At 43.8% G+C, this 21,051-nt stretch overlaps 1 protein-coding gene across 2 annotated transcripts in view; it reads right to left on the reverse strand.

Annotated features, from left to right (window-relative positions):
* The window catches only part of LOC113271230 (protoheme IX farnesyltransferase, mitochondrial), a 124,567-nt gene that overhangs the window by 86,922 nt on the left and 16,594 nt on the right, over positions 1 to 21,051 (reverse strand). For both annotated transcript variants that reach the window (XM_026521030.4, XM_026521031.4), the window contains exon 4: positions 7,027 to 7,151. In XM_026521030.4, the coding sequence (XP_026376815.2) occupies positions 7,027 to 7,151 (125 nt within the window). The remainder of the gene's footprint in view (positions 1 to 7,026; positions 7,152 to 21,051) is intronic.

Here is a 21,051-nt window from a genome sequence, read left to right on the forward strand (position 1 = left end):
TATTTCAGCCATGAAAAGTCTCTCAAGCACTGTCAGTATCAAACAAAAAAGCACGTCTCTTCTTGACCTTGCTTCATTCACACCTCTTGATCTCTTTCATTTCCTTTCAGAAAAACTCTTCAACATTCCCAGAGACACTAGATCCTAGAGATAACATACCCTTATCAGCTTTACTTTCTAATTATAACCTACCTGGCAGATCTGAAAGTCTACTTATGTTTTGTGCCCTTCTTGTAATTTTCTCCAAAATAAAGTCCCTGAGAACATCAGTGGTTCTTAGAGCTAAATCTAGGTTATGAATTCATTCACCGTTTATTTGATCTTTCAAAAAAAGCCATTTTTGGGAAGGAGGGGGAGGGGAAATCCTACAAACCTAGACTTAAGCAGATGAGCTAATGCACAATGCTTCGAACATTCCTTGGCATATAGCAATTGCAAAGTAAGTGTTAGCTGCGATTATGGTTACGATGAACAACACTTCTTGCTCCTTTCCCCCACTTCCCCCATTGATGTTCCTTTATTCCCAACATGCCGTCCTTGGGAATTTTACCCTACTGGCCTGCTACACGCTTGTGGGGAAGAGGAGCTGGATGTACAGGATAAATAAGTCATAACTGTTGGTCGCAAAGTTGAGAGTTCTCCAGGGAAGAGATACAGAGGAAGAATTACACGGTGATCCCGCAAGTGCCTGTTAACCGTGGTTAGAAAGCGATAGCTTGAAAGGACTGTCGCATGGAAGAAGACACACTGAGCTCTCCCAGAGAGGAGAACTACGAGCAACAGGCTGGAGCTGTAAGGACGCAGACTCTGCTCCATACGAGGAAGACATTTCCAATGGTTGGGCTGCCCACCTAGGGAACCGGCCGCCGTGGCGATCAGTGCTAAACGTGTAAGCGGTATCTGCCGGGGCTAGTGTGAAAATGAAAGAGATCCAACACAAAAGAAATCGTCAACGTTCTTGAACAAATTTACTAACAGAGAACAGTGGAGAAGACGACTCTTTAAGCTCTGTTTTCTGTGTGCACATGCAGCAACACAGTTCAGCCCGGCAGTGGGTCCTGCCTGTGACTACAGAAAGGGTAGAGGAGAGGCAAGCCAGGGGGCCCGGCCCGCAGGGCAGAAGCCCCCACTTGTCCAGTCCGCACACGTGTGAGAAGAGCCGGAACCTAAGGCCAGATCTTTGGGGACAAAGGTGCTTTTACCACCTCTCATTTCGGGTGAAAGACTGAAGGCAAGGGGGGCTATGAAGAGAGCCCATATAATTTCTTGTCCAAACTGGAAGAGCGGAGAGAGGGAAAAGGGGGCATTATTAATAATTACGCCAGGAACGCAAGCATAAAGCAGGACATATGGTCGCCCAGCTATCAGTGGATAGTTACACACAGAGAAATGTGAGCCAGAGATTGCCTGAGGCAGAAACTGTAGCCAGGATCGTGGGTAAAGATCTGAGAGTGAAATCAAAAGTAGAAATCATTAAAGCAGTGGTTCTCAATCAGGGGCGATTTTGGTCCCCAGGGAACACTGGGCAATGTCTGAAGACATTTTCAGTTGTCACAACTCAGGGGTGTGTTGCTGATACTGGTCGGTGGGTTAAGACCAGGGATGCCGGGCGACACCCCACAAAGCACAGGACAGCCCCTCACAACAAAGTCAGCCAACCCACGCTGGCAAGAGCGCCGAGGCCAAGAATCCCTAAGTTAAAAATGAAAAGTTCTGCTGGCGCAAACATACGAAATGTCTGTGCTTCAAAAGAAAACTGCAGAAAATATTCAGACGTTACATGACAAAGAGCTAATAATCCGATCTGCACACATCAGAATATACTGGCAAACACAGTGGCCAATAAACAGTAAAAACTTCCCCCGCCCCAAAACAAAAAATACCTCTGCGTCCTAAATCATCAAAACACCTTGAATTAAAAGAATGCACCTAATGTTACCTACAAACCTGGCCCAGACTTCCTGACATGCGCTGTCCGTGATGAGCTCTTCGCAGGTGCCACATAGAAGCATAAGGTGATTTAAAATATGCAAACACACAAACAAAAGACCTCCCGGGAAGGAATTTCTCTGCACTTACAATACACACCTTGCTTAATTTTAACTTTTTATTTTATTTTATTTTTTTAAAGATTTCTTTAAAGAGAGAGAAAGAGAGAGTGGGGACAGAGGGAGGGGGAGAGAGAATCTCAAGCTGACTCCACGCTGAGTGCACAGCCTGACACGGGGCTCGATCTCATGACCCTGAGATCATGACCTGAGCCAAAATCAAGAATAAGAGGCTTAACCGACTCAGCCACCCAGGTGCCCGTAACTTTGTATTTTAAAAACTACGTCTCTTTTAACACACGATTTTAGTAATTTAACTACAGAAATAACTAAGGACATGTTCAAATGTTTAGCTACAAGATTTTCAGCTCAGCATTATTTACGTGGGCAAAAGTATAGAAATCCTTAAAATGCCAAATAAGGAGAGACTGATTAAACAAATCACTGTATACCTATATACCATGTTACAGCAAATACTGACATGGGAAAATATTCATGATACAATATTTAAGGGAGAAAATATATAGAAGGTATATGTATTATACACATAAATCATTTCTATCTGGGTGGTGGGATAGAAGCCCCACAAAGCCAGAGGTTTCCGTTTGCCCTCTGCTCTGACTCTGAAACACAGAGCAGTGCCTGGCACAAGGGAAACATAAAATAAAGAATGTTATTGCTATTTTTGTTAATTTATATTTTCTCACTGATCTGCAATGGAAACATTATTTGCATAATACATTTCTTAAAATGCTTTTTTAAAAAAGAATAATTCGGGGGCACCGAGGTGTCTTAGTGGGTTATGTGGCTGCCTTTGGCTCAGATAACGAATTCAGGGTCCTGGGATCGAGCCCCGTGTCGGGCTCCCTGGTTAGCGGGGAGCCTGTCTTTCTCTCTCTCCCACTGTGTGCACACGTGCGCACACTCTCTCTCAAATAAATTTATAAAATCTTAAAAAAAAAAAAGAGTAATTCAATGGTGAAACAATGTTTTACAAATAGAAATGGCAGTAATGCCACCTCCCTCATGGGGTAGAAAGGTTTAAATAATAATTGATGTAAATATGCTTTGTAAACTCTAAACCCTGTACGAATGTCAACAATTAGTTATTTTGTTAAGACCCTACATTCCAAGTGAAATTGGTCTCATATATGAGATGGCTGGCAGCCCTCACCCCATCCACGCCACTGCCACTGTCTTGTCCTCTGAAAACACTCAGAGGTGTGTGCGGTCCTTCAGAAGCCCAAAGCTGCGACAACAGAGCATAGATCAAGAAAGTGGCGCACCTCCATCAGGGGGAACAGCAGGTCACCAAGAAAATGGATCCTGTAGAAAGGTATTCATTGACAACCCCACTCCTAACCTCTATTTAAAAAAAAATCTCCACGTAACGTAAGTAAAATAATCCCAAATACAGTTTATCGTAACAATATCTACTATGTCAAATACTCCATTATGCTGATAATTTGCTGACAAGTCTTACCTTTTTCAATTTTTTTAATTCATCCCATTTGAATTTACTCAGCTTTTCACTCTTGAGTCACTCTTTTCTCAGATTTGATCCGTCAAAGCCATCTACCACATTTTATCTTTCAGTTGCTAAATTTTAAGGATGGCTTTCCTCCTTTGAAGGCACGCCTGTTTTCAGGCCTCACTATGGTTTCAAATGAAGCACGTGTGTATTTTACAAAACATGGACGTACTTCCTTCTTACGTTTTAATGTTAGTGGTTATATATATATGTATATATATATATATATTTATCCATTAGTCATTACATCATAAATCAGAAGCTGAAGTTCATTTTCTCTCCCTAAAACAAATGTAGGAATTGTTTTCCAAAGCTTTATTTTTTCCTACTTTCACAGAGAGATCACAGACGTAGGGTACAAAGAAGCAGCACTCAGAACTGAATTAGTAACAGCTAAAAGAAGTATTTTAAAAATATGAAATGTTACTCGAATCCTTTTATAAATGCGGACAGAAAGAAATTTTTTTTTCTCCACAGAACTCTGTAAGAAGCTGCAAACTTGGGGTGCCTGGGTGGCACAGCGGTTAAGCGTCTGCCTTCGGCTCAGGGCGTGATCCTGGCATTACGGGATCGAGCCCCACATCAGGCTCCTCCGCTGGGAGCCTGCTTCTCCCTCTCCCACTCCCCCTGCTTGTGTTCCCTCTCTCGCTGGCTGTCTCTCTCTGTCAAATAAATAAATAAATAAATAAAATCTTTAAAAAAAAAAAAAGCTGCAAACTTTTATGCATACCAACCACATGTATGCATTCTTTAAGTCGGATGCCAGTTCCCTAAAAAAGCAGGAAGCTCTTGCTTTTCACCAACAGCTACTTCTTTACCTGCTATTCAAAACTCAGTGAAAGGTTTGTTGCCCAGTGCTCTTCTCTCTGCTCCCTCTAATTAAAGGCACTAATGAAAGTGCTCTCGAATGCCTTTATTTTAATTTTATGCGACTGCTTAGTAATACTAGAACTAAACTCCTTCCAACGAAATTGAGAAAATATTATAATTTGGGAAGCTTACCGATACCGTAACAACAGTGGAATTCAACAGTGATGACGGTCATTAAGACGTTTAAGTACTGTGATGTTTCCAAAGGAAACTGGAGCCCAGGGTGAGTGGAAGGAGGTGATATGATGAACACGAGAAGATGAAGAAATTAAGGGCCCATGTTACACACAGCACCGAGGAAGCCCGAGGGGGACGAGCAACCATGGAGGAGGACGTGGGGCATTGCAAAGGAAGAACAGGAGAGCTGCGTGAGTGAGTGCAGAACCGGGCTAGGAAGCCAACCTAAGAAGAAAACGCTAACTAGAGGAGGCAGACAACACGATTTGTCCGTTCCAGAAAGAATCCCATCCCGCCTTCCGTCGTCTGGTTGTCTCAGTAGTTTGAGATGGACAGACCCTAAGTCACCCCAGCAGCAAATATACTTCCTATAGACGACAAAACAAAGCAGCCAAATACATTTAAACTTTTAAAATTTCTAACACCTTAGCTTATGTTCAGTTTCTGGAAACTTCTGCCTAAATGTAAATCATTCCACTTTTTTTCTCTCTAGGTCATTTCTTGGTAGTCACAGGCTTTTTTTCCATGATAAAATCTTGAACCACCTTTTTTTAGATGGGGGTGGGGGGAGATGGGAGGGGCACGGCAGCTCAAACTCAAGACAACTGTATTATTTTTTATAACATTTGGGGATTTCTGAACCATTTGATGCTTATTAGTTGTTGCTGTTTTTCTAAACGCCTACACTTTCATTTTACATTTTTATTTAAATCTATGTAATTTAAGCAGGAGACAGCAGTTAATATCTCAAGGATTAAGCGCAGCTCTTCAACTGAAAAAAGGGGCCTGAAAACTGGAATGTGTTCCTGGCTTAATCTCACGACATAGATTTATAACTAAATAAAAGTAATAATTTTAAAAATATTTTGAGAAATAGACCCAAAATAGCAACACAAATCCATTTTGCTTATATTGCTTTCTATTCAAAATTTCATTAAAAACATATTCATTGTGAAACCAGAATGGTTCTCTTAGCCAAGCAGTGAGGGAGGGGAACAGAAGGAAGAAAAGCTTGAAGAGCTGCACCGTGGTTTACAGGATGGGATGGTACGTCTGGAGTGGGGCAGGACTGGTGGGACCTCCCTAAAAGACTGTTTGGCCATTAAAAATAGTAACAAAAATGATAAAAAATAAGCTTTATTTGAAATAGATTGATTTCCCCCCCACAAATAGCTGATAACACATTGTGAAAGCATAATGATTTGAGGCATCATCGAATTAAAATTCCCATATTTTACAGAATACCAACTTATATATCCACTCAGCCACGCTGTTTTCCTCCTCATAAGATGAATTCCTGTTTTAAAACTGGGCCAACTCCTCTTGGGTGTTCTGGTGATGAAAACGACTTTCCTTAAGTTTTAGCCAAGACTTTTTCACTCTGGTATCTGATGAAAAAAGATGCGTGGGGGCACACACCACAACGACCAGGCCGGGGGGCGGGGGGAGAACTAATTTTTAGAGAACTATTTTGACGTTTAAAATAACAGGGGGAAAAACATGCATGAAAAATAATATGCTAATTAATTGTTTAATATATTCTATGACTCCATACCCCAAGTTTACTGAATACTGAATTACTGACTTTTTTTTAGAAAGCTGGATATGCTTGTTTGCTTATTTATTTATTTATTAAAGATTTTATTTATTTATTTGACAGCAAGAGAGGGAACACAAGCAGGGGGAGTGTGAGAGGGAGAAGCAGGCTTCCCATGGAGCAGGGAGCCCGATGCGGGGCTTGATCCCAGGACCCTGGGATCATGACCTGAGCCGAAGGCAGACACTCAACAGCTGAGCCACCCAGGCGCCCTGGATGTGCTTGTTTAAAAAACACCGTTGGGGCACCTGGGTGGTGCAGTCGGTTGAGCGTATGACTCTTGGTTTTGGCTCCGGTCATGATCTTGGGGTCGTGAGATCAAGCCCCGCCGTCGGGCTCCGCACTCAGCGCAGCATCTATCTGGGATTCTCTCTCCCTCTGCCCCTCCTCTGCCAAAATAAATAAATAAATCTTAAAAAAAAATACATTGCTGTGTATGTAAACAAATGCAAACAAATCAAACCAAAGACAGAAGAACACGAAAAAGGATAAGCTCAGGGGTATGTGCCTGAAACGGATGAGAGCAGAAAGTCTGACGGCTCTGAAACGCTTCCAACCCGAGGACTCCTGGTCAGTTGAAGCAGACACACGACTGCTCTCTCACCCAAAAACCATCACCTCGAGAGATGAGACAGATCAGCTCTGCTACCCAGAGACCCCTACAGGATACGCAGTGTCCCAAGTTCCTGGAACCTCTCCATCTGTGTATGAGGTTGGGCAAATCTTTTTTAAAAAATGGGACAGTACCACCGTTTAGGAAAAAGTAGTAATACCACGATCGAGCTGAAAAGTGACCCACTGACCTGATTGATGGAGTTGGCAGCACAGGATGCAAGGCCTGTGCCCAGAGAAGTGAGCAGGAAACAGGGCCAGTCAAAAGGTCCTGGGGCCAGCGCAAACCCGGCCGAAGTGGTGCTGACGACCAGAGCTGCAACAGAGAAACAGAGCAGATGTCTCATCACCAAAGCGCACTCTGGACTATAAACGCCAAAAACCAAGCCCTCTCCCATACAAACCAATTCGTCTCATCGGTGACACAAACTATAGGCTGATCCTCTCTCATTAAAAAATTAAAAAAATTTTTCTGATTATCAAAATTATATGTGTTCATTATAGAAAAATGCTAATTTTCCTTTAACTCCATAGGAGTAAAAAAAAAAAAAAAACAAAAACCCGATGGTCCAATCCAATCAGTCACTTATTCATTCAACAAACATTTACTGACTACCTAATTCACGATCAGTACTGTGCTGGGCATCAGGCAGTGTATGAGATAAAGGTATGTAAGGGTTCCTTCCTGCTCTCAGGCACTTTACTTGACAGGGAGATGACAGTCATACATCAATAATAATATGATAAGTGTCCCAATTCTGTGATAAGTTCCAGACCACCTGAGCAGAGGCTCACCTGTAAAAGAAAATGGTTCTGGGGTCCAGATTACGGTTAGAGGATGACCAGAGGGAGATGATAATCCTACAGCCACCAATGGGAACAGAGGGACGTGGCAAGGTGTACAAGCAAACCCATATAATTCAAGCATCCACTAAGGCTGCTCCTTCCTTTAGGCCCTGGTCCTTCTTCCCTGGGGGTTTACAGAGGCTGACAGGCCCAGAAAGTGTCTAGGGGCGGTACTGATCCAGGGCTGTAGAAATTCACTGGAAAAAGGATCACCAGTGGTGGGCTGATGGGAGAAGACTTCAAGAAGATGGCATTGAAGCTGGACCTTTAGGAGAGAGGGAGAAAAGGAGGAGAATGGTAGGGTGGGCGACATCACAGGTGGTTGGATAGTTCCGCGAACAGGCACAGGGGCAAGAGAGACCAATGTCAAGAGCCTAAAGAAATCTGATGCCATCTGCCAGGATTTCAAACCAAACACGTCGGAAGCACTACTGAGTCTCTCTTGCCCTGCTCGACATCCCATCGACTGCGAGTACTGTCCGATTCGAACCCACCTCTAACGCCACCATCAAGCCCCCTGACTCACCACCAAGGGTGGTTCTGCCCCCTGGGGACATTTGGTAACGTTTGGAGACATATTTGGTTGTCACGCTGGAGGTGGGCAGACACAGGCCAGGGATGCCTCTAAACCTCGTCTCGTGCACAGGACAGCCCCCACAACAAAGAATTTTCTGGCCCAAAATGTCAATAGTGCTGAGGTTGAAAAAACATGTAATCTAGTCCAAGGTATTATCTTCTCTGGACAACAGCAAGAGCTTGCCCCTAAATGGGCTCCTTGCTTCCACCTTGCCCCTCTCCCAAATGATATTTTATTTATTTTATTTTTTAGATTTTATTTATTCGTCAGAGAAAGAGAGTAAGAGCACAAGCGGGGGGCGGGGCAGCAGGCAGAGGGAGAAGCAGGCTCCCCGCTGAGCAGGGAGCCTGACACTAGGCTCGATCCCAGGACCCCAGGATCATGACCTGAGCCAAAATCAAGAGTCGGACGCTTCCCCGACCGAGCCACCCAGGCGCCCTTCATATACGACTTCTTAGGGAGGCCCTCCCCAGATACTCCTTCAGGCAGGAGCTATGTGGTTCACTGCTAGATTTTCAGGGCTACCATTACGGCAGGTACAGAGGAGGGGGTTGGGGTGAAGAGTGGTGGCTGCCAGACGGCAGAATCTCTAGTTGAATAGTTTGCATGTCGTCTGGTTGGCAGGACAGAGTCACTGAGAGCCCAGTGCAAGGAAGTGACCTGTCGCTGGAAGGTCAGCCTAGAAGCAGTCGGCACTGCGATTTACAACTGGCAGCGGGTTTTTCAGAAAAACAACTGGAGAGGCTCTCCTGTTAATCCACCCTAAGGGTAGTAAAAGTGGGACTCAAATAGATATAAGGGATACTGTGACTGGTCAGTTGTTAGGACTTGGTAATTACAAGAAGGAGAAAGACAAAACAAAATAACCACAAAAAAAGGATAAAAGGTAAGGTGCTGCACCACTGGGTGACTTGGAGAAGAATTATAATATTAACCGAAAGAAGTCCACCTGGGGAAAGGTGATGGAGCTGGCTGGTCTTAGGAAAATGTGCTGCTTTTGAAGGACCACAGAATACCCATGTAAAAATGTACAGAAAGTAGACGGAATATGAACCTGGAGCTCAGGAGAGACTGGGGAGGCAGGAGAGAGGCACGAGGCTCCAGGGTCACTTGCCCAGAGACCACGGCTGAGCCTGAGGGAATGGATGAGATTATCAATGAAGTTCGGTGGAAAGAAGTATATAAAAAATGTCAGAACTTTGGGGTGCCTGGGTGGTTCAGTTGGTTAATAAGTGTCTGATTCTTGATTTCGGCTCAGGTTGTGATCTCAGGGTCGTGAGATCAAGCCCTTTGTCAGGCTCCGCACTCAGCAGGGAGTCTGCTTGCATTTCTTCTCCCCACGTGTGCTCTCTTTCTCTCTCTCTAAAAAATAAATAAAATCTTTTAAAAATGTCAGAACTTCACAGATGGGGGGAAAGGAAACAACGCCAGACACAAAAAACATCAGGAGACAAGAACCAGGAGGAGGAGGTGTGGTGGGGGGGCACCACCACTGACATCAACAAGAAATGGCTGGGACACTGACGGCTCCTCCTAATGATCCGGAATTGGGTGGCATGCCCGTCAATCTAGTTTCATCAGCAGCATATAGAAACTCTTTGTTGTTTTACCATATGGACAAGCCGCTAATGTCTAGTCTGGACACAGTTTTCTTGGCATTTCTGTGTTTCTTTGATTGGGCTCAATGACAACATGCAAAGGGGACTTGAGTACGTGTGTGTAGATGGTCACCCGAACATGCCGTTGGCCAAAAGGTCCCTCTTTTAATGATGTCGTCCCCCAAATGTGGTGTGCGTCCACATCTCCTGGGAGGAGGTTTCCCTCCAGAACAGAGGACAGAGGCACCGCATGAAGGAGATAGCAGAGCAAGTACAGGAATGATATAAGGTTACAAAAAGACAAGCGGAAGATTAGCACATGAAGGCAAACAGGAAAAAAGAGGCCAGCCTGGGCCAGCAAGTGTGTACTGCTCCCTCCTCCCTTCCTCGGCTCTGGGGCTGGCCTGCTCTGGCCCACGTACCGTACCACGAGTGGGAGCACAGCGATCTCACCTAAGCCCAGACCAGCGACCGGCCACACAGAGACTTACACCCAGAAGAAAATACCACGTGACTCCCGGCTTGCCCACAGTCACTGCAGGTGCAAGTTAAAGGACGTTCGTTCTACCCACGATGGGGAAAGAACAGCCCCTCACTTCACGGCCCACTGAGCCATACCTGCATCTATGTAATGACTCCTAAGGAAAGCAACCTGTTTTAGAGCAAATGAAGCTCCTTTTAGAATACTCAAAACACCTTCCTTCTGTGAGGAGGCTTTTTCATTCTTTATGGATACACGCCATCGATCACCAAGCCTCGCGGACAGGCCGGTGTCCCAGAATGAGTCATCTTGCTTTGCACAACTCAAGAGCTCTCCAGAGAGGTCAGGCGACTCCTCATATATCACCGTGGGTGGTGACAAGCCAGGACTGGAAGAAAAGTCTGTTAACACCCGGCTACTTCTCAACTGACCCACCCAGGAAGACAGGTTGATGGTGTCACTGGGAGAATTAGGAGGAAAAGAGACAGCAGGGCTTTCCCTCTCAAAATGAACTAAGTGAATTGCTCCCACCCATCTAGTCAATCAGTTGAAATAATTTTTGTTCTTTTTTTAAGATTTACTTATCTATTTGAGAGACAGAGTAAGAGGGAGAGTGCAGTGGGGAAGGGCAAAGCAGAGGGAGAGACAGCATTTCAAGCAGACTCCCAGCCGAGTGTGGAGCCCGACTCGGGGCTCCATCTCACGGCCCTGAGATCGTGACCTGTGCCAAAATCAAGAGTTAGACTCTTCACCGACTAAGCCACCCAGGCACCCCTAAAATAATGCTTGACTCTCAAAGCCTTGAACCTTAAACCAAAAGTAGACTATTTATAAACAACTACGGTAGTTAAAAGAGCATAGAAAATGCACAATAACTTTCTCCATACATCATTAGCAAAATCCAGAGTCACCAAAGTAACTTTAGCTATCACTCAATATCCATCAACATTTTGTATTGTGTTTTATAAACAAATAAAAAGAAAGAGCAATTTCCGTCGTAGTGGACAGGACAATACCATAATCACTGAACTGTCCAGATAAAAATGCTGCAAGAAGAAAACTCACTTTGTTTAAAGCCAGAAAGGGTGTGTAGCTACATGAAAATAAAACTGTTAATTCAGAGGAGAAAGTGTCTTGTTTTTCCTTTTATTTGCCTCAGAGCTTGACTGAGTGATGAATGATACAGAAGGCACATCAACTTTTGACTAACGGATCAACTCGGGAGTTGAGAAGAGGCAAAGTGGTTTGCAAAAAAAACTAACAAAGGGAAAGGACGATGTCTTAGTAAGACCTAACAAGGACTCAGTTTACAAAACGGAAACTCTGCCTAATTTAAAACTGTACAAACTGTAATGTACGTTAAACACTGATCAGGACTATCATTATTATTATCATTATTAAGGAGGAAATCTGCATTTTGTAACACGTTTCTTAAAAAACATCAAACGCTAACAAAGAATGTATTTATCCTTACTTCATCAAGGCAATTAATTTAAAGAAAGAGGAGGGCAGAAAGGATTGATAAACTGTACAAGCAAAATTGACCAAGGCAATATTCTCATACAGCACTGCCACAACTGTAATTAAACTTTTCATTGATTTCCTGGGATTCATTACGTGGAATCATTCTGCAACACCAGGATCTCATTAAAAGTGAGTGTAATATATTCTTTCGTTAATAGCACTTGAAATTATATTTTATTTGGGAATCTCATATTCTGTCCCTTCACACGTAAACATAAAATCAATGTTGCCAACGAAGCGTGACCCATCCGAGAGAGGCCCGGAGGCGCTGGACGGCAAGCTTTTGGGATGACGGCTCTGGAAGGAAGTCAAGGAAGAGGAATATGCCCATCCCCCATGGAGCCCGACCCACTGCCATTCCCGCCCGTGGGTGGGTGTCCAGCCAGTGAATCGCAAGCACCCCTGTGCAAAGACGGTCAGTGGTGGTCTCTGAAGGTTCTTAGGATATAGGAAGTCTGAATATTTGGCCCAAGCTCAGGTCAGCTGTGGCCCCACCAATCTCTTCCAGCCGGGGCCACCTTCTTCCAGAGCCCATCATTCACGGAGTCAACAAATATGTTCTCTTGTCTGCCAGCCCTCTCCAGGGAGAAGTTCTTCCTTATGCTCCGTATAACACATATTTATTCTGAAATAGTCACAAGAACGCCTGCCCCACGGGGCTGGAAGTAAGCAAGAGTCCCTGATGGGAACTGGCGAGGAGGGCCGCAAGGCAAGGAACGGGGAGAGCCAGGCAAAGAAATGAATTCTGCCAACAACCAGCGAGCCTGGAAGGGGACCCCAGGTGAGAACCACAGCCCGGACCATCGTGCTGATTTCAAGCTCGGTGAGACCCCGAGCAGAGGATCTGGCCAGGCCGGGCCTGGTCTCGTGACCCACAGAAGCGGGGAAATGGTAACTGTGTGCTGTTTTAAACTGCTAAGTTGTGGTAACTTGTTTTGCAGGAAAAGAAAAGTAGCGCATGCCATGAGGAGAGTGGCTTTTAGGAATGACCAGTCTATCAACAATGCAGAGAACGGACTGCAGGGGAGGAGAAGGTGGTGAGGGCCTGGGAAGGGCGGCGACAGCGCAAACAGAGGTGTAGATAACCAGTTTGAAGGCTCTGGCCCAGGCCTTCTGTACTGAATAGATATAAGTGGTTACAGCAAGGAGCTAACTTGAAGAATAATACAACCTTAAATTCAGGTCAAAGGGAACTTAGGGTCAACTGGTCATCTCTGTCCTGATCGCAGAACCCCCGGGACAACCTTTCAGATGGATGCTAGCTCCAAATCTGGGGATGGGAAGTTATTCCCCCCTTCTGTACACAAGAGCTCTAGCCGTTGGACAGTTCTCTCTCCACCGAGTCAAATCAGCTTCCTTGAAATACCTCCCTGTCGTTTCTCTCTTCCCGAGTGATACTGAAGGACCCCTCTCTCAGCACAATCTTTCACTCAAATGCAACGATCCCACCGTCTTGGTTTCCCCAAGCTAAGTGTCCCTAGGGACCAACAACCCTTGACTTCTGCACTCTTGTCCACGCCTTGTGAGACCTTTAAGAGACACACTAGTGTTCCACTCTAACAAAAGCACTCAGCACAATGCCCACAAATAAGGACTTAGTACTAGTAAGTGGTGCTCTTGGTAATTCTTGAAATGTGGTTGCTAGAATTCTAGGTGAAATATGTCTCTGGCCATGAAGCTTAGACTTCGTATTTCAAAGCGGCGCCTTAAGGAACTTCGAGAGACAACAAAACACTTGCCAACAAGCTCCACGTGCCTCTACGTTGTGACCCCAGTTACTTCTCCGTGGCTCCAGGTGAGTGACTGGAGAGCAGTCCTTTCATAAACGTGGACTAAAATTGGTAACGATAAAAAAACAAAACTTACGTTTGTGAAGCACTTTACAATGCCGAAGTGCTTTTACGTGTATTTAAATCTCGGAGGCACTGCACTTCAAAAAAAAAGGAGGGTGTGGATAACTGAGGAGGAACATGGCAAGAAACCGTAAGAATGTTCACTTATGTTTGATTTTAATTATTTTAAAACACACATTACGCATATCTTAAAATGAACACAGTGCATTGGTGTAAGAGTACATGAATTTCATTTGCAAGTAACCACCGTCCTGCTATATGTGACATTTTATACACAATAGCATAAACGTTATAAATATAGGTATGTGCACTTAAAACTTTTTTACTGATAAAATACATGACTAACAAACTCTGTAGACCCTGCTCTGAGAAAACAGCAACGTAAGCGATGGTAGCTAGTAACGTCTGATTTCGCATAGAGAGTCATGCACAAATCAGTGGTAGTGAAATCATTCCAGGGTCTAATCAAGAGAATCACACGGTTATGCACAATGTTTGGCTCTCTGCTTTATGGGATATTCTTTGACAGAGACAGAAAGAGAGAAAGACAGTCAGACAGAAAGAAAAAAGAGGGGCGCCTGGGTGGCACAGCGGTTAAGCGTCTGCCTTCGGCTCAGGGCGTGATCCCGGCGTTATGGGATCGAGCCCCACATCAGGCTCCTCTGCTATGAGCCTGCTTCTTCCTCTCCCACTCCCCCTGCTTGTGTTCCCTCTCTCGTTGGCTATCTCTGTCAAATAAATAAATAAAATCTTAAAAAAAAAAAAAAAAGAAAGAAAAAAGAAAAGATTTTTTTTAAAGGCTCAATACTTTCAGAACTACTGTTCTCTGAGCATAAGCATAATGAAGGCACTTTACTTCCCGAGATCATCAGTTAAAAATAACTATAAGGATGGGATTATAAACCAGTCATCTACATCCTGATTTTATCTCTGTCTTTTAAAACCTCACTATTACTATTATTACTATTATTATTATTTTTTTTTTAGCATGGGCTCCTAAAGAATTAAGTGAAAAACAAAATTCCAATAAATCGATTTGGATAATTATCAACTCTGGTAAAAGATTTCGTCAAAAGATTAAAACCCCTGGCTAAATGAGAGTTTGAGACTCTCTATAGATTTCAAATTATCCTTGTCATCTATTCTATCTCATTATCGCGGACAGCGGTTACTGTGCAACACTGGAATCCAAATCCTACAAGCCTGAGACGTATTCTCTTTAAAGCTTTGCGTGTACAAAGCTGACAGGAACAGGCAGTTAATGAACCTGTACGTGGTTTTGCTTATGTGTGTGTCCAAGCAATGGAATCAGTTTTGTTAGCTGATCTCAAGGTTCAGAACGATGTAACTTAATTAAGAGGCAGGAATTAAGTCTTTTCTGATTTTAAAATGAGCATGTAGTTTTTACTTAATAGCTGTACTTAAGATTTCCTCCTCTCTCTTCATTTCTATTAACAGCTTAAGCTTCAAATGGTTCAATTTCTAATTTAAGTGAGTTTTTTAGGCTTCCTGGCTTGGCGGCGGTCTGCGAACCTCTCGACACAGTCCTCTTACCAACACACATATCAAAGAAGGTGGTAATGCTTCTGCTTACTGCTAAATTCAGATGAAAAGTCAGCTGATGAGAGACAAGGTATTTTTTTGCTCAGCCACATTAAAGGGTATCAATCAGGGGTAACTGATTACAAACCATAACCACTTCTGGTTAAAAGATAAGACTTTCTATAGAGATTTTTAATAACACAGCTGCAAAATTAAGAACTTACGGGGACTTCCTGTTTTCCCTCTGTCTTTTTTTCCATATACTTAATGACCAAAGCCAGTCCAAAAAAACCCTAGGACCAAATTAAAACTCATACTTCAAATTGATTGAGCAATACTGTTACCAAAATGAAACATTTAAGTATGGTCCCCAAGGCAATTCACCAGGAAGCATTTGGCTTGGATTTACAGTCAGAAAAGGGAAATGAAATATCTACCAGGTCTTCTGTTTAAATAAATACATAAATACAACCTGTTTATATCTAAGTTAATAATGCAACAAGATTGTTCTTTCAATTAGTTTTTCCTTGAACCATCCAAGCTTTTCCACTTTGTCATCCTATTTTTAGACTTCTTTTTCCTCTTTTCAATAAAGAAATACTTCCTCTTAATATACTTAATAAACAACACTTTGCAACCTTTGTAATTAACTAGAAAACTTTTCCATAAAACTGATGCACATTAAACTTTTAAGAAGTGGAAATCTGTCTTTTGAAAAAGGAGTTTGGCAAGAAGACATTGTTAGTTGAACTTTTTCTGTTTCATCTCAAAATTGTTGAAGTGTTACTGTCCAGGGAGCAGATATTTTACGATAAACCTTTAGAATAAAGAACTAAGATGAAGTGTTCATTTAAAGCATCATTCTGATTTTGACAGTATTCAGTGTTTATCTACATTTGAACATTTTTTGCTACACATGTAACGGGTTAATAAAATGGGCCTGCTCACTTGTTAGTTGTATCTGGGCCTAAATGCATACATTTATTAATGCATTGTGATCTTGTTTTGCATGGAAGATTTTCGTTTACTCCTAGTGATTAGTTACGAAATAATGTCGGCTATGTCATTATTCTAGGCGTTCAAGACAACTTTCTGGCATGAAGACTTTTTCAGAAATATTTTTTTTTTTTTTAAAGAATTTATTTATTTATTTGACAGAGAGAGAGACAGCCAGCGAGAGACGGAACACAAGCAGGGGGAGCGGGAGAGGAAGAAGCAGGCTCATAGCGGAGGAGCCTGACGCGGGGCTCGATCCCAGAACACTGGGATCACGCCCTGAGCCGAAGGCAGACGCTTAACGACTGAGCCACCCAGGCGCCCCTCAGAAATACTTTTAAGATAACCAACCAATGGAAGAGTTCTCTTAATGACGCGGCTGTCCCTTTAAGTGAAACTGACAATAATCATTTGCCAACCGCCCTTCGCTGCCAGCAAAGTACTCGCTCCCCATTTCAAACAGACACGAAGGTTGAGTTCTCATCAAGTGGGAGCCCCGAGACTTCCTGCCAGCACAGTTTATCTGAACTCACACCCGTTTTTGCCTTTTCTCCCCTGGACCCGGTTCCTCTCCCCCGCTACCTCCCGCCAGTGTGGACAGCTCTGTCCACAGGACACCTGGGTGTCCTCCCGACCTCCGTGGGGGGTGTGTTGTCCAAGTCTCCAGGGAGGTTCACATGCTGGCTTCTCACCCCTGCACAGTGGACTGGCCCAGGTGCCTAGATCTCTTTGGCTTTGGGGTATTCGCAAGAGCTTGGTTTCCCAATTCAGAGCCAAGTATGCTAGCGTCTCCTTAATTGAGCTCAAGGAATGAAACACAAAAGCGAGTTTTAAGAGAATACTACAAGGTTACCACCTTAAGTGCTAAAAAAAGTTTTTGCTCAATAGCTTTATGTTTTAATATCACAAAAAGGGCGGTGATGGTGAATTTGGAGAGGACAAAGAATGGAAAGAGTATATCAATATTTTGTAAGAAGATACAGGGTGCATTTTTAAGATTTTATTTTTTTGAGAGACGGAGAGAGAGCATGAGCGTGGGGGGTGGGCAGAGAAGCAGACTCCCTGTTGAGCAGGGAGCCGGATGTGGGACTCGGTCTCAGGACCCTGGGATCATGACCTGAGCTGAAGGCGGAGGCTTCATTGAGCAGGGAGTGTGATGCGGGGCTCAGTCTCAGGACCCCAAGGTCATGACCTGAGCCAAAGGCAGACACTTAACAGACTGAGCCACCCAGGCACCCACCCCACAAGGCTGCCTTTTTATGTGTATTTACACCCCGTGATTTTTATTTTGTCCATAGGTGGGGAGTGAATGTGTGATTTTTATTTTTTTTGTCTGTAGATGGAGAGTGAATGTTGTGGGGTTTTTTTCTTTCTTTGTTTGTTTGTGCATAGGCGGGGAGTGAAAGTTTGGAGCCTTTTCTCCCCCTGTGGCTTTTGTGTTGGCTTTTCCTTCTGCCTCCAACACTTACAACCTCGCCCCCTTCCCTGCTCAGCAGGCTGACTCCTACTTACCCTTCTGCCTTCCACTTTGACATCAGTCTGGGGAGCCTCCTAGGCAAGGAGCCCCGTCTGTGTTCTTCACAGCATCCTTGACTTGCCCCTCCGAAGCACTAACAACACGCCGTGTTGTAACGCCTGTTGGCTTGTCTGAACGTTCACCAGCGTGTGAGCACAAGGACGGCAGGGACCACGTCTGCCTCGTTCACTGTTGCAGTCCTGGGGCACTGGGGGGCCCAGCTCAAGCCTTGCACGTAATAGGTGCTCAAAAAACAGATGATCAGGGGCCCTGTGTGGCTCAGTCGTTCAGCGTCTGCCTTTGGCTCAGGGCGTGATCCCGGAGTCCTGGGATCGAGCCCCACATCAGGCTCCTCCGCTATGAGCCTGCTTCTTCCTCTCCCACTCCCCTGCTTGTGTTCCCTCTCTCGCTGGCTCTCTCTCTCTCTGTCTAATAAATAAATAAATCTTTAAAAAAAAATAAAAAAAAATTTGTCAATCTATGTTTTTAAAGATTTTTATTTATTTGAGAGAGAGAGCATGAACTGGGGGAAGGGGCAAAAGGAGAGGGAGAAGTAGACTCCCCACTGAGCAGGGAGCCCAACTCAGGGCTCGATCCCACGACCCTGAGCAGAAATCAAGGGCTAGATGCTCAACTGACTGAGCCCCAAGGCGCCCCAAATTTGTCAATATCTTTTGAGAATGATTATCATCCTCATGAAATTTATCTTTATGTTCCTCTGGCATCAACCATAGCATCTTACACTTACAATCAATTTAATTAACACTGAACTGATATAAAACAAATAAATCACCAGAAAACAGAATAACCTAGATACACGTATTTTTCATCTTAGAACAATGGCTAAGGCATCTTCATGGCTCACCCCTCCCAGAAACCAACTGAAATGAAGGAATAAAACTAAAAACCACAGAAAAAGCTCCATCAGCAACAAAACTAGGCAGAGAGGATATACTTAAAACCCTCAAGAAATATTTATTAAATATATAGCACAGAGGAAACTCAACTGAAGACAGTTGCTGAGAGATGACTTACTACTTTCATTATTTGATTGGCAAAAAGTGAGAGTACCTAAGTACCAACTAATAAGGAAATAGAAAAATATGGGAAATGAAGGCTGTTTGACAGTACCCATTATTTCTTCCTAACGTGAAGCGGTAGGGAGCCAGGGACAGAGGCCAGGGTGGGACCATGGGTGGGATAGGCCCACTCTATGAAAACTCCTTCCCCATCCCAGCAAGAGTATTTACACAGGCAGTCGCGTCACAGTTAGAGGCAGAGAAAAGTGGTCACACCGAAGAGAAAGCAGGGCCTTGCCTTGATGTCCTCACCGAGACAATGCAGAAACATTGTAGCCCATCTAATCCAGCATAGCAGGACGCCCACTAACACGACGCCCTGGGGGTATGCTTCAGCTCCGCAGGCAGCAGCACCAGAGAAAAGGCTGGGCTCTGCTGAGAGAAGGGGGAGATACACCAAAACCACACTCGGGGAGCAAGACGCTGGCGCTGTGATTTCAAGAACACCGTGCAAACCCCTTTCGAGAAAAAGTTCCCCTTGCTGGTAGCCAGCTCCCTCTGCATCTCCTCAGACCACAGGAACTGTACACTGATCACGTGAACCGATAACCTCCATCCTCCAACTTAAAACCCAAGAGAAGTCCAACAGTGCCAAGTTAGACTGGTAGGTGATCGAGAAAAATCCAACTGTGCATTCCTTCAATCAGTCCATCATGAGCAACTACTATGTGACAGGTTTTGCTCAAGGCAGGGAGGGTGGAACGGTGCAAACGGACAAGATGCCTGTCCTCCTGGATGTTACACTCTGTTGGGGGTGTGACTACTGTCGGGAAGAGTCCTCTTCACTCAGGAATGGATTAAGATGAAGAGAGGTAAAATGGGCCAATTGGAAGCTTTAAAAAAAAAGGATTCCACAACATAAAAGAAAACAAATAGCATGGACGAAAAAGAGGTTAAATATATTTCTGAAGGAGATGTGCCACAGAACCAGCAGACTGTAAGCTCCCCACAGAATGGACCCAGGAGCGGGGGGCCTGCGTGGGGGGGACGTCACCCCACCCTACCCCGGACACTTGGAAGGGCACACCTGGGGCATAAAAGGGATCCGTGAATAGCAGGGGGATGAATGGACGAAGCAGAAAAAACAAACCCCGTGAAACAGAATAAAAAGGCTAAGAAAAGGATACAGAAACAGAAATTGCCAGAGCAGAAAGCTCGAAGTCTGGAGTGGTAGGTAATGAGAAGCAGACAGCATCAAATCAAATCAGTGTTGTACGTAACACACCTCACGGGAGCCTTCTGAACGAAGCAGAAACTACAGTGAGGAGGGCAAGTGGAGGGAACGGAATAAAGCAGAGATTACAGCAGACAACGAAATAATTGGTATGAATATGAAAAAGGAGACAACCTGATCATTACTTGATTACCTGAAAAACTCAAGAATCAGCTGAAAAAATATATATATATTTTTTTACTATTTCAAATCATCAGTAAGAATATATAGTCTATTCAAAAAGAACGATAAAACTTGAGAACATAAAAGATTTGGATAAATGAAGATGAGGTAATATCGCAAAGATCTCAATTCATCCCCAAATTAATCTGTACACATGTGGAAATTTCCATTAAAATATGAACAGAATTTTTTTGGGTTAAGGGCAATGAGGTTTGTCTACCAGGGACAGAATTTCACAAATTCTTAGATCTTTGTGTATGACATTCAACACTGGCTAATGACCATTAAAAACTGGGTATCTCCGCCTTATACCATCGCCTGAAATACATTTCCTCGAAGGGAAATATTTAAATGAAAATATAAAATCACAAAAATTTAAAAAAAATTACTAGATTTAAACACTCCAGTGCCATTCTTCACCCACCAAAGAGGCAGAGTCATTTCTAAAAGTATATTATCATCCAGCATTCACTGGTGAAGGTATAGAGTTGGTTAATAACAGCAGAGATTGGTGGGCACTCTTCTCAAGAGAAATCCATTAGAAAAAATAAAAGCTTCCAGAGTCTGCATAGCCTTTGATTCACCAAGGTCCCCTGTAGGCACCTACCACAGGAAAATGGTCATGGATATTACAGCACCATTTGTAACAAAAAAAAAAAAAATGAAAACAATCTTTTTTTTTTTTTTTAATAAAGATTTTATTTATTTATTCAACAGAGATAGAGACAGCCAGTGAGAGAGGGAACACAAGCAGAGGGAGTGGGAGAGGAAGAAGCAGGCTCATAGTGGAAGAGCCTGATGTGGGGCT

This window comes from Ursus arctos, unplaced genomic scaffold, assembly GCF_023065955.2.
Source record: "Ursus arctos isolate Adak ecotype North America unplaced genomic scaffold, UrsArc2.0 scaffold_14, whole genome shotgun sequence".
Classification (NCBI taxonomy): Eukaryota; Metazoa; Chordata; class Mammalia; order Carnivora; family Ursidae; genus Ursus; species Ursus arctos.